The sequence below is a fragment of the Clarias gariepinus genome, chromosome 12, assembly GCF_024256425.1.
Source record: "Clarias gariepinus isolate MV-2021 ecotype Netherlands chromosome 12, CGAR_prim_01v2, whole genome shotgun sequence".
In the NCBI taxonomy this organism is placed as follows: Eukaryota; Metazoa; Chordata; class Actinopteri; order Siluriformes; family Clariidae; genus Clarias; species Clarias gariepinus.
The window spans coordinates 16,108,810-16,125,143 of NC_071111.1; the positions used below are offsets into that span (position 1 = coordinate 16,108,810).

The 16,334-nt window shown below is 37.6% G+C and overlaps 2 protein-coding genes across 3 annotated transcripts in view; one reads left to right on the forward strand and one right to left on the reverse strand.

Annotated features, from left to right (window-relative positions):
- On the reverse strand, positions 1-5,189 carry LOC128534144 (microfibril-associated glycoprotein 4-like). The gene is made up of 5 exons (XM_053508442.1): positions 3,031-5,189; positions 2,691-2,879; positions 1,832-1,928; positions 1,520-1,702; positions 1-1,410 (listed from the first exon to the last, which is right to left on the reverse strand). Exons 1-5 carry the CDS (start codon positions 3,034-3,036, stop codon positions 1,163-1,165), a joined length of 723 nt encoding a protein of 240 aa, XP_053364417.1. The 5' UTR covers positions 3,037-5,189; the 3' UTR covers positions 1-1,162.
- kiaa0930 overlaps positions 1-16,334 on the forward strand; it is a 37,565-nt gene that overhangs the window by 18,355 nt on the left and 2,876 nt on the right. Inside the window, exons 3-9 of one of the 2 annotated variants that reach the window (XM_053508440.1) lie at positions 8,645-8,749; positions 10,197-10,274; positions 11,936-12,037; positions 14,856-14,996; positions 15,082-15,270; positions 15,440-15,599; positions 16,127-16,282. In XM_053508440.1, the coding sequence (XP_053364415.1) occupies positions 8,645-8,749; positions 10,197-10,274; positions 11,936-12,037; positions 14,856-14,996; positions 15,082-15,270; positions 15,440-15,599; positions 16,127-16,282 (931 nt within the window). Of the gene's footprint in view, positions 1-8,644; positions 8,750-10,196; positions 10,275-11,935; positions 12,038-14,855; positions 14,997-15,081; positions 15,271-15,439; positions 15,624-16,126; positions 16,283-16,334 lie in introns of those variants that run through there. The other variant, XM_053508441.1, reaches the window with a different exon arrangement.

A 16,334-nucleotide genomic window follows, 5' to 3' on the forward strand; every position in this document is an offset into this window, starting at 1 on the left:
GCTTTACACTTCCTTTTACTTGCTCTGTAATTAAAGGATTGTAATTGTAATAGTGATGTGCATATATGATTTTTCTCATAATTCAAATTTATTTTTATTTATGATAAAAAATTATATACTGTACAAATATAAACTTAAAAAAAAGCATATAGCATTTTAAAAAATGCAAAAAATGCTGAAAATATTATTACAAACAAGAAGTCAGTCTTGGTCGTTCTTTAAATCATACAGTCCTGTGCAAAGCACTTTAGCCGCTCCTCATTTTGATGTCGATTTTATTAAAGAAATTAGAACAGTTTAAAGATTGGGTGTTTATGTAACAACCTCAACAGCAACCTCATTTCCCCTCTCGTCTGTTCCAACCACTCAGCATTCAACATCAGCAGTAAAATCACCCACCTGATCATCTGCACCTGGTGCTCACTGGGTCACACCTAAAGTTCAGGTCACTGCGTGGCTTAGCCAAAAAAACAAACCAATAAAAAAAAAAAAAACACATCCCTCTGAAACTATAACTGGTTGGGTACAGGGACTGGACTGAAAATGAGAATCAAAACCTGAGAGCCAAAAAAGCTTGGAGACTACATTAGAAATACAAGAAAGTCAGGCTCTTTGGAAGCAAAAAATGAAGAAACGATGCATGCTTCAACATTATTGCGCACAGTAGTGAACACTGATTGTTGGGATGAGAGATGCACCCATACTGATACTGGTATTAGGTATCTGTCCACGGTAGTAAAAACTGCTTCCAATCCAACACCCAGTGTAGAATAAACAGACAACACAAAATAAAACTGATTTAGATTTGTTTAGATGTTGTCTTGTATGTTGTCTTTATAATAAACCATGGTTGGTCTTGATAAGGAATCATGACACAATGAAAAACAGAAATAAACATGGCTTGATTTACTTATAGCTGTACAGAAGCTTGTGTGCAAAGTGAAACGAAACTCTCTTCTAAAATCCAACGCATCTCTATCCAGCTAGCTAATGTACTTCATTTAAAAGTACTCTAACAAAAATACACTAATGCTTAAATATACTGTAGGAATCGACAAGTCCCAAAAATCCATACTCTTATTCCTGCTTGTGCGCCTTTTTGCCCTGTTAAAATGTTCTTGATGGATTTCTTTTTCTTTTTATCGTCGACCTATTTCGCAGCTTATTCCAGATCCACTGGTCTCATCATCATTGTGACGCTTTTCACCGAGAAAAAGCCTTTCCAAGCCCTCCAGTTGAGTCCGATTTGCAATTCCCCTCCCCATGTGTAGAGTCCATTCAGGTTGGAGTGGTAGCAGGAGTTGTACCAGTAAGCTCCTCCATAGGAAACTGCACAATTTCCTTCAAATGAATCCTGGTCTTTGTCAAACGTTGAGAACTTTGATCCACTGTGGTATGACAAGGAATCCCCTACAAAGCACAAGGATGATGCAATGCAGACATTGTTGATATCTGTTGATAATTTATCAGTATCACAAAAGACTATGTTCCACAATTAACTAATCATCTCACATCTTACCTGCACCACCGTCTTCAAAATCAGATACGTGCAATTTGTAGCCATCCAGTTCTGCATTAATAGCCATTGGAGAAATACCAAAGGACTTGTATTTGGCATAAACCTGCTTTCCTTCGAAGTCTTCGAAATTAATTCGTAGCTCATAATTCTTCTTTAATGTGAGTAGATGAATTGTTTCTAGTCCTGTAAGTCAACAACAAATAAAGAGAGACACTGTAAATTTGACTGAAGCTACAAGTCAATAGTTAAAGCTTTATAATGCAATTACAGAGGATAAAATGCTTAATAAATCCAGTTAATTTAGCTCCTTACCCAGCCAGTATTCGCCAGCTGCATGTCCAAAGCCGTTCTTGTACTGATCCCATCCTCTGTAGAAGTTCACACTACCATCTATTCTTCTCTGCAACACCTGGGGGAATAAACACCTCTACATCAGACATCGATATTGATAGTAATAATTGAGGAAATGGCGGGACCACTCACATACACAAACACAACATACTGTACAGTAGACTTAGTGCAAGTACTTATTTAAAGTTAGATGTCAGGATTTGTTTTTTCATCCAAGTTATTTGCATAGAATTGGATAAGTTTGTCATGTGTATTTGTCTCTTGCCAGTGTAATTGTGTATATCAAATGGATCAAATAAATTGCATTTGTACCAAGAAGACGTTTTTGATTAGCTGCTACAGTTCACGCACCTTTCTGACGAGATATGAGTCATTTAAAATCAGAATACATTCTGTTAATAAGTGTGTTTCAATCTTCTCTCTGAACCTTTCTGCCCATCTTTTAACATCATATGTCCTCCCTAACATTTTCCTATTCATGGATCAATGTTTAGAATTCATTCATTTGAAATATTCTGCCTCTTAGATATTTCTGACGAACAGAATCTGTTTCCCGTCATCCAGATACTGTATCATATCTTGCCTTTGTCTAGTCAGGTCTGGAAATCAAGAGGATCTTTTGTTACTCATCATGTTGTTTTAGAGTTTTCATGTAAGCTTTTGCACTCTCGCTATAAATATTTCAGTTATTTTTTCTTATCATAAACTCTTTGGTTCAGATTGCAATAAACAAAATTGAGAAGCCACGTTTCTGTTCATCCCACAACATTTACACTAAAGTATGGTTATGAAACGATGAATAGCCAATAGTTACACTCACGGTCCATTTTCCTCCGTCAGTGGACATGTCACAGTACGCATAGCGACCGGAGTTTGGACCCGCAGGGTAGATCATGTATACTCCATTTGTCCAAGAACTGTCGTTATAAATATCTGCACAGTCCAGAGGCTGGAACATCAGGCTTTTAGACTGAACCCCCATACACATCCAGAAAAACACTAATAGCAACTGTTTAAAAAAAATAAAAAAATAAAAACTGAAGCAAGTGCTAGTGTTCTTCAATACAATCAGTTAAAACTCAAACTGACAACAGAATCTTTGTGCATTTTTAGTAGTTCACACTGTTCATTCCTTACAGTATAATGTGAAAAACTTCTACCATCATTGTTCTCGCTGATCTCAAAGCAATCTGTAAAAAAGTAACAAGTTTGCATTGTTCATCTGAGGCTTTTTGAAGCAGTTTATAGTGACACGACCTTAGCTCAATCAATATTTACTTATCATTGTTGTGCAACTTGTGCTTTTCCACCTTAACAAGACTTTCTAATACACTGCTCATTCTGCTCGTTGATGTATGAAATGATCTAATCCTAGGAAATCCATGATTTGTTCAAAATATACAAGTGACGGTTAACTGAGTCACCATGGTAACGTCCCCAGTACCGGGAAAAACATGTCACTTGGCACTGTCCCCGTGTACCTCCAGGGTTCAGGCTTGATTCCTGCTTCCGGTCTGGTTGCACGGAGTTCACATGTTCTCCCCGTGCTTGGTGGGTTTCCTTCAGGTATTCTGGTTTCCTGACATGTGGGAGCAATTAAGTTCTGTGAGCACTGAGATACAGGCTCGTCTTTTCCCCCCTCGCTCACCTGGGGCTATGCTTTGCTCATGAGTCAAGTTAATTAAAGTAAAGCAATCTATAGACCAAATTATTTAGAATCTTTCATTATTATTTTTAGCAAATATGTATCGTCAGCACACGCCTAAATATTTTTTTTTAAATGAATGATTAAGAAACATTTTTGCATTTTAGATCTTTTATTAAGCTTATGAATTGATGTATTCATAACCTGACTGATAAGTGGACAATCTGCTATGTCTTATGCACCATATGATATCTAGTGTGTGTGAATACACATGCTCTGTGTCTGCAATCACCATAAAGAATTTATCTGATTAAAATGTAGTAACCCATAATGTTTGTTTTGAACGATGTGTCTCCATAGCTCACATATCTATTAACTTACAAACCACAAGCACTATCAGTAAAGTCAGCTTGCAACATATTGTAATTTTAGCAGCAATGTTTTTACATGAGGACAGGAGCAGTATTTTTTTATGGCTTTTTAATATAAATATTATGGCACGGTGGTGTAGTGGTTAGCACTGTCGCCGTGCACCTCCAGGGTCTGGGTTTGATTCCCGGCCAGGCTCGATTCCCGTCTCTGAGTTCAGGATGCGGCTGGTAATTAATGGCTGACTGGATTTTATGAACATGTATATAAAACCAATCAGCATTTATAAAACTTTTTTGCAAATTTGCAAATATTTTTTTTGCTTTATTCATTTCAAACAGTTCAGTAAATGAAGCCCAGTATCTGTTCTAACTCTAGTCCAGTATTAGCTTCAATGTGCAAACGGCTACAGTTTATAAAATACATACCTGTGTGAATCCTGTATCTTTTCTGTGCTGCTGGAGCAATAGTTCTCTAACAGTTCCATTTTCCCAACACCTTTGCTTAAAATGGCTGATGTATCCTAATGCTGAGTCGCTTCTCTTATCTTGTATCATGTAGATCAATCACCGAGAAAGTGATGTCATTCCTATGGCCAGCCTTAGAAAGTTAGTTTTTTTCTTCTGCTTCAAGAGCAGACATTAATTCAATTACATGAAATACAACACTTTTGCTTTGTCACTCTCTCACACTTTACCCTCACACTCGCTCTGCCCTTTCTTCCTCCTGCTTTCATCCTTTGTATCACCAGTGCACTCGCTCTTGTTCTGTCCCTCTGTACCCGAATTTGCATTTAAATTAAACGCCGCGCACAGGTGCATTAATGAAGTTCTTCCTGTCGGTCTGTTTTTGTTTCTTTAATGCTAGAATTCAAAGGACCTCTTTTATAGTCTTTCATTTACAAATAGGGTTTTTAGGCAGCCAGGTGCATTTACTAATGAAGCACATGCATTCATTATTGATCTGATTTTGTGTTGCAGAGAAAACGTCCCTGTCAAATTTGCCTCATCGTAGTTAGCAGAGGATTTAAACGCTGATGATACAGAAATGTTGCCTGCATGAACATGAGGCCACACCTACTTTACTAGGAAGGAGAGGCACAGATAAGGCCAGCAGTTCTGGTAATGACGAGCTCAGCGACCACGCGTCTTCCACTGGAAATGACGAGCGAGGGGCCGTGTCTCCTCCACTGGGGCTGATGAGCAATGATGATTTGGGCAGCAAATAAAGAGAACATGGAAATATATGCTGAAGGAAATGCATTCGTTAATATTATTAAATTTGCAATATAAAGATACAACGTTAACAAATCAAATACACACTAGCAAAATAATATTTTGTGAAACAAGTTTGCCTCGATGTTAAGAAGAACTTCTTCTTTGCTAAAGAAACTCAAGGCTCGTTTCTCGAGGCTTAGTAGCTAACGGGTAATACAAGTGCAAATCTTTTTCCAGGTCATAGTTGTTGATCAGACACAGAGTACGACTATCAGCATGAGCTATGCAGGTTCTGTTTCCAGTAATGTTGCTGATATGTATTTTTGGTTTTGCTGTTGAGTCAACATGTTTTCCATTTACAAGCCACTTTAGAGAAGACGTCCATTCAAAGATATGCCGAGTCATCAAAATTCTATCTGAACAACTGAAAATGAGGGGAACTGAAAGCAGAAGTGCCGTGTTTTGAGTATTATTCAAATAGACATGAGCTAAAAGGCACCCACCCGGTCCATGCAGCATTTCCTACTTGGTTTTTGTAACAGGGTCTCCGGCTGTGGATAGGGAAAAGCTTTGAGGCCCGGCTCATCTGAAATGCCAGCTTCTCAGCATGGCCCACTACTTCATTGCTCTATATTAAGGGCATGGCAATCATCACAGTGTGAAATAGGTGCTCAGAGCCTTTCCCAACAATCAGCACACATTAGTCCAGCGTTCTCAAAATCTGCCTGGGTTTCTCTGAACATCAGTCTGAGACATAAAATGTTAGAATGTTCGAGTTTAGGTTTTCGTTTCTCATCAACAGACTAGTTTGTGGTCAAGTTGACTTTTATTTTTTTATTTAGCTGTTTACTTCCATCTGCCTCAGTTGGGTCTTTATACACCTTGAAGGTCAGCAACAGTTCGAGGCGGGATTCGAACCCTAACCCTGGAGGTGCAAGGCTAACTAGCCTACTAGCCTTATGGCAGCTATAAACTGTCTTTCCCTCCCCAGATTTTCTTCTTCCCTCTATCTTATAAAAAATTATAAATGAGAATCCGAAAGAGAGATCCAGTATAAATTACATTAGAAATGTATAATTAAATTTATATGGTTGCTTTTTATCTTTGGGCACCAGTGAGGCTTTCCATTTTCTCAAGAAAAAAAGGGTCATGCCATGAATACAGTATGCAGCATTTGGTGAGGTGGATATAAAAAAAAAAAAGAAATTTGTGGATAAGCTCCAGATCCACAGAGATCCTGACCAGAATTTTAACTGTTCATTTCCTTCTGAGAAACGGATTGAAAGAAGTTAGTTAATGTGATCACTGCCATTTTTTTTCTTCTTTTTTTCTGTTGGCTATTTTGGCCTGTCCACCTTGAAGATACTGTATATCTGTTGTTTCTATGGCAGCTACATATCAGGTCGGGTTGCCAGCTCAACACCCAGTTTTCATTCACACAGTACAGCCAATTCACACGTAGACTCGCGGAGGGATTCGATCCCTGACCCTGGAGGTGCAAGGCGACAATGCTAACCACTAACTTAATATAAACTATATATAAGCTGTCTTTCCCTCTTCAGACTCTCTTTTTCTCTCTCTTATAAGTAATCTTATAAATAATTATAAATGCTGCTTGACATGTTACTAAGATAATTGAAAGTACAAAATCCTGTCCTGACGACTTTTTACAGAGCAACGCCTACCATAAATGTTTTAATAAATGTTTTCTAAGCCTTGTCATATAAAATTTTTGTTTTTACGTATTAAATAACAGCTTTATGAATTGTTAATTATACAGTTGAGGTCATGTGGCATGTTCAACATACATAATCCCTATTGGTTAGCTGTTACTATAGAAACAATAATGGATTAGACCCCTGGGATAGGCTCCAGGCCCCCCGTGACCCTAAATACAGGATATGATATGTGAGTATAGATGGTGAGTGTTATATATATATAAGGAGTGTAAAAATTCAAACAAGGACTTGTGAGCAGAAGAATGAAATTGATTTGACATTTACAGAAGAATTCGAGCACGGTGATGAGACTCTTAGCTACAGTAAAACATTTGAATGGAGCAAACGTTTTAAAGAAGCCTATATAACCCTGAATGACGATCCCAGCAAAGGTGACTCACAGTGAATATTCAGCGAGTGGAATGCTTGATCCAACCTAAAACTTGTCCCCAACTTGTCAAAGAGACACATCTGTCTGTTGGAAGTGTACACACAATCATTTACCACTTACACATTACAGGAACTTGGCTGAGAGTTATTACCTCATTCCCTGTACAGACCTCGCTCCAAGCTATTTCCACTTGTTTTGGGCTATTAAAGGAATTCCTGGGAGGCCAGCATTTCCGACGTGAACAGGCAGTCCGAGAAAAGTTTCCAAGCACTACTGAAATGCTGGGATGAGTGCATCAGTGTAGCTGGCGGATTATATAACGAGATAAAGCTATAACTTGCGTTCTGTTATTCTACACTAACCATAGTCTCAGTTTGACTTGAACAGTCAACGTATATTGTTATATCCTTTTCCTATATCTAATGTATATTATAGTCCAAAACCAAACCTTTTATATAAAAAATGCTTATGTGTATAAATACAGATTGTTTTATTTTGTTTTATCTATTTGTTTTATCTAATTGTCTATTAAGGAGCAGTCTGTAGTTTTTGCATGCTGAAAATTTTTTTATGCAATTTCATGTTCAGATTTCCCTTTATAGGGAAACAAATACTAACTCAGTTGAATAATTATAGTCAGGCCAACTGAAGAACAGCACCAGTGCCCCTCACCTACACTGTGTACTGTACATTTACTCCTCTTACCCCTGGCCCTGTCTTTATAACCAGCCATAAAGGATAAAGTTTCCCCAAGTTACCCATTTGTTCTACACCGTATGTCCTCGCTCACCACTCTTTTATTACCATAACGTCCATCAAGATCCCAGATGCCCTTCACTTTCATGTCCCCCCTGTGTGTTTCCAGCACACTGACTGTACAGGTAGACAGAAGACCCAAAATATATGCTCAAGGTCAGACTGAGAATGAACACAGCCTTTATTTCTGACCGGATGGACTGTATTAAGTCTACAAAAGGACGGTCTGTCCTGGCACTGATGAGACAGATGGCTCAGACCCAGTCTGTGTTTGCAGTGCCAGGTAAATTAGATGATGGCATCTGAAGCTCATAAATAACACTTTGTTTAGCTTTCAGCTTGAGCACTTGGTCTGTCTGTGTTGCATTAGAGCCCACATGCTTAAGTGAATCAACGTCACCCCCTCAGTCAAGGGGAACAAAGGCCTGAGCTGAATACAGACGACGACGGGACCGCATAATTGCCAGCTGTATTGCTCTATTTAAAAAAAAAAAAAAAAACTTTTTTTTTTTTGATGGCCATTATCCTCACCTTCAATAATCCAGCATATGATTGAGGTGTTACAGGCGTAGAAGTGGTTCGAATCATGTAGCATATTGCACAGCATCTTAATATGATCGAATCTAGATGCTACAGTCTATGAATTTAAATGAGTATAAATCTCTTTCTGGTTCTCAGGTGGAGGTCGAGGTATACAGAAGGGACTCAAAAAAGCTGCCTGGATTGGGGGATCCAGACATAGACTGGGAGGAGAGTGTATACCTGAACCTCATCCTACAAAAGGTAAGGTGCATTAGCAAATAGTAAACCAGGAGACCAGCCGCATGAGGTGAACCAGTGCTTTTTAGATTAGAGTGAGGCTGGTTGATGACCGTGTAATTTTGATAGTCTACCACTATATGCTTTCTGATGTGTTGTGGATATCTTAAGTAGCATGTGATACCTTCGTATATTAGTATTAGTAGTAATAATAATAATAATAATAATTTATATCATAATAATAATAATAATAATAATAATGAATGTATAAATAAAATAATAACAATAATAATACAGAATATTTATGATAAAATAATCATCATCTATTTATTATTTTGTATAATAATAATAATTATTATTATTATGATTATTATTATTATGATTATTATTATAAATAATAATAATAACAGATGATTTTGATAATAATAATGATAATAATAATCATAATTATCAATCATCTGTTTATTAGTATGTATAATAATATTAATATTATTATAAATAATAACAGATGATTGATGATGATGATTATTATTGTCATCATTAGCATAATCATCATCAATAATGTTTATTTTATTATTATTAGCTTATTTATTTATTTTCATATGTATGTGTATATATATATATATATATATATATATATATATATATATATATATATATATATGTGTGTGTGTGTGTGTGTGTGTGTGTGTGTGTGAAAATAAATAAATAATATTTAAAGAAATTTAAAGAAAATAAATAATAATATATTGTAAAAGTATATTCAGGTCATCAGCTATCCTTATTTTTTGGGGTACATAACGTTGCTGAACCTAGACTTATCAAAACATATATTTAATATTAAAATTGCAATGTTTTTTCATTGATATTATATAAGTAAGCAGCACCAGTATACTACAGTTGACAGTTCATGACCAATCCTATATATATTGTATAGGAATAGGCTTAGAAAAATATAATGGGAAAATTTTTGTCACAAGACAAAACTTGTCTAGACAAGTTTAAGTTGTAATCTGGATTGCGTAAAATAACAACTTGTATCTGTCCTTATAATGAAATGTTTGCTATTAATAAAACATCCGTGGCTTTCGAATATGAGTGACAGGAAAATGCAACATTAATAGTGCAATATTATAACAAGGCCAGCTAAGAAAGATTCATTTTGACATCTGTTGTTTTACAAATAATAACCTGATTCGTACCCGAGTCCTTTCAGTTCCTTTATCATAGTGTTGGTATACGCTAGTCCTGTGGGAATATGACAGGTCAGATATGAATGAGGGTATCGTCTGTATCGTCGATTTTTCTTCTCCTGTTATAGTGTGGCTCTTGTATAGGAGGTTGTTTAAGGATCAGTATTTAATAAAGCAGGTTGTTGAGGCTTATTTCTGATTGTCAGGCAGCCATACTTACTCAGAGTGCTTCATTATGGAGCAACACTATTAATGTTTCACAATATTTTCTCCACCAGCTGGACTACGTGGTCACATGTGCAGTGTGTACACGCTCAGATGCGGGAGACATCCACATCCACAAAAAGAAGTCGCAGGTAATGCAAGCAGATGTGCTACTACCCCTGGACAAATCAGCCAGCAGTTCTTGTAATGTGCAGATCTCTGCAGCACTATAAATCATCACAGATGTATTTCTACATACAGTCATTGTTATGTGCATTATTTTGTACACATGAATGAATGATTGCCGTTGGGATAAGTGAACTGGTGTTAGACCACAACCAATCCTATACTGAGGATCTTCATTTTAATCCCCTGCTTGTCTGAGCATGTGAGACCTTTTGGTGATTTGTTTTCAGATAATTACCGCACTGGCCTTCTCAGTGGCCACTAACCAACAATGTTCTGGGTAATGAGAAGCTCTAAGTCAGCATTGCTTCTTCAACTCCCAGCACAGCAGACAAAATCGATAGAAATGAAAGAATTCAACAGAAAACAATCAACAAACAATAAAAATAGAATGATGTGGTCATCTTATTCGTAATAAAAAGGAGCTATAGAAAATCAATAAACTAAATAAAAATCAGCTACAAGTTATGTATTTGTTATTTTATACAACAGCACATGATCCAATCTAATTGGTCAGAAGGTTCTCTCATCCGCCCTGACAGTAGTTTTTATCTGAAATTTATATATAAGGTTTATATTCGATTCCTTTATCTGACATACAGTACATAACAGTAGAGTGAAACTATTTTCTTCACATATCCTCATATATCATATTAAGGGCCCAACAATGGCAGCTTGGTGGGTTTGAACCGCCGACCTGCTGATCAGTAACACAGAGCCTTAATCCGCTGAGCTGCCCATGCCTTTAATGTACTCACAGTAATAGGTTTACACTTTGTCCTGAAGCAACACAGTTACTGGGACCTACAGCAGACATTGCACATAATCTGAAAATTATATATATATATATATATAATATATGTGTGTGCGTATTACATGTTATAACATGCTATTTAATATTATAAAATGTATAATATTACAGTATTATAACATGCTTTTATTATTATTATTATTATTATTATTATTAAATAATATAACTAATAGTATATAGGTGATAATACTGTATGACCTAACACAGTACAGAAATTTTAAACAACATTAAATGGGACAATGCAATTTATTTTAGTAATACATTAAAGAAAAAAGTTAAATTGCAAATAACTTATATAATAATTTTAAACTTAAATAATTCTTTTGATTGTATAAAGCTGCTTTGCGACAATGTTAATTGTTAAAAGCGCTATATAAATAAAATTGAATTGAACTGAATTGCTGTGATGCAGTGATATAGAAATATTTAAACACTTTGTGATGTCGTAAAAAAAAAAGGAAAGAAAAAGCATAATCGATTTTGGCGGATGGTAACAATGACTCCGCTCCATGCTAAACCATGGTGGTGATTATTTTCCTAAAACATCACTTCCTGTTTTGTTTTATTTCTTATTTATCACCTGCTTCATCTTTTGTGTATTTAATTAGTTGCTTCTTTTTTGTATTTATTACCCGTGCAATTAAAAAAAAATATTTTAAAAATATCGGTTATGTACTTTTGAACTCAAACTCATTAGTAATTACAGATGCAACTGACAGCTTAGCCTTCCCCCTTGTATTATGTCCTGATGATGGGTTTGTGTTGTTATCCACATCAGTGTTTGCTCAAATCTCTGTATCACTCTTTACCCCACAGCAAGTGTTTGCTTCTCCCAGCAAGCACCCGATGGACAGCAAGGGTGAGGAGTCCAAGATGAGCTACCCGAACATCTTCTTCATGATCGACAACTTTGAGGAGGTAAACAGCACATCTGTCTGGGTTCCATTCATACCTAGAGAGAGCTTGATTCTGTGCTGTAGGTTTTAATCCACCTTCATCCATTATAATTACTCTTAGTCTTCCTTTCAGGGGAAAAAAATAATGAAACAATGCAGTGAGAAGGTGTTGTTCCTATGAAATAGGATGTTAGTGAGTCAATGTGCTGAATTTTAAGTATTAGGATCATGCCAGAGAGCATCGAGCAAACATGCGACTGTTCGAACGTCATTTCTGTTGACACGGTTAGTTTTTGGCCCTATTACTTGTATAAGCACAATAATAACAATTTATTTGAACTATACAAGTTTATATTTCTAAACTTTACATTTTAATAAATTATTGGGTCCATTAATAATTTATTTATTATTCCTAACAAGGAACACCTTTTAATGTTTTCTTTAATCATAGCAAACAGAAGGCATAAATTAAATTCAGTAAATAAATAAATAAATTAATTAAATAATAATAATAATAATAATAATAAAATAAATAAATTAAAACATCATAAACCAATTATCACAAATCCGGGTCATATAGAGACGCACACACACATACACTTTAGAGCCAAAAGTAAGTGGACACCTACTGTATATGTGACTCTTTCCCAAAATTTGCAAGCACACGATTATGTGTCTCAGTATGCTGCAGTTTACTCTGTATACTTTGTGTTCGGTGGAATTTATTGGTACAGATTGACCTACCCCTCAAAAATTCACAGAAACGTATCGGCTGTTATTGCTGCAAAGGGTGTGATAGTTACTGTCCACATAGCCGTGTACATGTAGAATTGCCATTTTGTAAGCCATACCTCCATACTCTTTCTGCTCAGTAGATATTCTAAATCCACCATATAGAGTGGTACCTTATAGAGTGACTCACCAGGCTGTTTGAGGGGCTGACTCACTGTGCCTAAGAACTACCTTAATAACCCTATATGTACAGTACAACATGTACCTACGATGAATGGCCAAAAATAATTTAAAAAATCACTCCTTCAGGAGGATCATATTATTGGCCTCCATTAACAAAATGAAAGATTTGAAATGACTGGAATTAACATCATAAAAGAATGACAGAGTTACGTTTAACAGGGGAAGTGAAATCAATCATTTCAGCATGTGATTAATCCTCGCATGATTGGGACTAAACAGCTGTGTGTTCATAAGAAAATCGCTTATTAGGTTTCAGAGCGCATCAGAGTAAGAAGGAACGTATACGATGTGATGTAATCACCTTGCAAGCCTCTGGAGGCAGTGTTGTGATCTGGGGTTACTTCAGTTGGTCAGGGCAAGACTCAGCAATGCTATGTGGCAATAAAATGAAGTCAGCTGACGACCTGAATGTGCTGAATGACCAGCGTATCACATCATTGAATCGTTTTTTTTCCGATATAGCATGCTCAAACAAGATCTTAGAAGTTTTTTTTTTTCCTGGTGAGGCAGTATCCATGTACAGGGAGTTGGACAATGAAAGTGATATGCCTGGTTTTAGACCACAATAATTCCTGAGTATGGTGTAGGGCCTCCTTTTGCGGCCAGTACAGCATCAATTCATCTTGGGAATGACGGATACAAGTCCTGCACAGTGGCTAGAGGGATTTCGAGCCGTTCTTCTTGCAGAATAGTGGCGAGTTCACTACTTATGCTGGTGAAGGAAAACGTTTCCTGACTCGCTCTTCCAAATCACCCTAAAGTGGCTCAATAATATTTAGATCTGGTGACTGTGCAGGCCATGGGCGATGTTCAATTACACTTTCATGTTCATTAAACCACTCTGTCACCAGTCTTACTGTGTGTATTGATGCATTATCATCCTGATACACCTGCCTTCAGGATACAATGTTTAAACCATTGGGTGCACATGGTCCTCCAGGATGGTTCGGCTCCTTGGCTCCTTGGCAGTGACGCACCCATCTAGCACAAGTATTGGGTCTAGGGAATGCCATGATATTGCAGCCCAAACCATCACTGATCCACCCCCATGCTTCACTCTGGACATGCATGTCTGGGTGATATGTTTTTTGGGGCATCTCCATACGGTAACTCTCCCAGATGTGGGAAAGACAGTGAAGGTGGACTCATCAGAGAACAATACATGCTTCACATTGTCCCCAGCCCAAGATCTTCACTGTTGGCACCATTAAAACCAACATTTGGCATTGGCACAAGTGACCAAAGCCCGGCCATGTACATTGACCCTGTGGAGCTCCAGACGAACAGTTTTGGTGGAAACAGGACAGTTGAGGTGCATATTTAATCCTACAGTGAGTTGGGCAGCTGTGGTTTTATGTTTTTTTTGGATATAATCCGGTTACCACCCGGACATCCCTTTTAGACAGCTTCCTCTTGCGTCCACAGTTACTCCTGTTGGATGTGTTTTGTCCTTCTTGCTGACATTACCCTGGATACGGTGGCTCCTGATACACCACAAAGACTTGCTGTCTTGGTCACACATGCGCCCGCGAGATGCGCACCAACAATTTGTCCTCTTTTGAACTCCGATGTATCACTCATAATGTTGTGTGCATTGCAATATTTTAAGCGAAACTGTGCTATCACTCTGCTAATTAAACCTCCACACTCTGCACATTCCACCAATAGGAACAATCAATGAATATTGGCAACTAGGCTGGTCAAATTTAGCCTTGAAACCTCCAACACTAAATTGGCCAGTGTTTCTGTTTCATTGTCCAACCCCTGTATGTACTTAATAAAATGGACACATTATGGAGTTTACTTACAGGCAGTGAAACTTCAAAACTCACAAAAACAACACTGTTACTGTTAATGTTGCACAGGTGTTCAGCGATATGACTGTTGGAGAAGGAGAAATGGTGTGTGTGGAGCTGGTGGCCAGCGACAAGACCACCACTTTCCAGGGAGTTATCTTCCAGGGCTCCATCCGCTACGAAGCCCTGAAAAAGGTTTATGACAACCGGGTAGGTCTTTTTCTTATTATTATTTTACATTTATTTATTTATTTTTTAATTGACATGTGTTTTTGTTTTGCTTTGCATATGTAAGGTGAGTGTGGCTGCTAAAATGGCCCAACGGATGTCATTCGGCTTCTACAAATACAACAACATGGAGTTTGTGCGGATGAAGGGCCCTCAGGGGAAAGGACATGCCGAGATGGCTGTGAGTCGAGTGCCGACTGGAGACACATCACCCTGCGGTACAGAGGAGGACCAGGACTCGCCTCTGCACGAGAGGGTCGGTACAACACACATGAGTTTACACCAGTTAAAAACAGTCAATGGCATCATTTAAGTAGCTTTAAAAACATTTTATATTCATTATATCTTTAATTTTATGGTAGAAAATTGCAGATTTAGGCACTTTCCCAAATTTTCATTAAAAATGATTAATGTTGGTTGTGTAGGTCACATCGTTCAGCACTCCCCCGACCCCTGAGAGAAACAGACCGTCCTTCTTCTCTCCCTCACTGCGCCGCAAAGTGCCCCGCAACCGCATAGCCGAGATGAAGAAATCCCACTCCGCCAACGACAGCGAGGAGTTCTTCAGGGACGAGGATGAAGAAGGTGAGGCCTAACCCCACTCTTCAGGTCTGTATGCCGGGCTGAATGGGATGGGATCTAATCTTTCTAAACACACACATAAGAGAATGACGAGCTTGTAATGCTGATTTAGAGGTGTGATGAAGACTGCACTATTGTTGATATGTGTTTATTTAAACGTGAAGAAGGAGGAGTAAATTCATACCGCTACATTTATTCATCTTTAGGCATTTCATCAGCGCAAAGATGGTCAAAAAGGCCGAATGATAGTCTGAGTAATTAAATAAGGATTAATACTAGTCCAAATACAAATCCAAACCTGTGTCCAAACATTTGACTGGTAATGAAGCTCAAGCTTTGTAGCTAGACTTTGGTTGAGAAATTATAACTGCATATGCATATACAAATAAAAAACTTTGATTACATTCTTTGTTATCGTGAACAAAAACAATTAAAGATGAACGATAAAGTCGTTGACTAACAAGCATCGTGCGTGTGTGTGTGTGTGTGTGTGTGTGTGTGTGTGTGTGTGTGTGTGTGTGTGTGTGTAGACCTGTGTAACACCACAAACCTTCGCTCACGCTCTCTTTCGGGAACTGGCCGCTCACTCGTGGGCTCCTGGCTGAAGCTGAACAGGACAGAGGACTACTTCCTGCTCTACTCACATCTTACCTACATCACTCTTCCTTTACACCGGATAACTACAGGTACAACACGACAGCCTGTACTTACACACATTCTAGATATTCTGGGCCATTT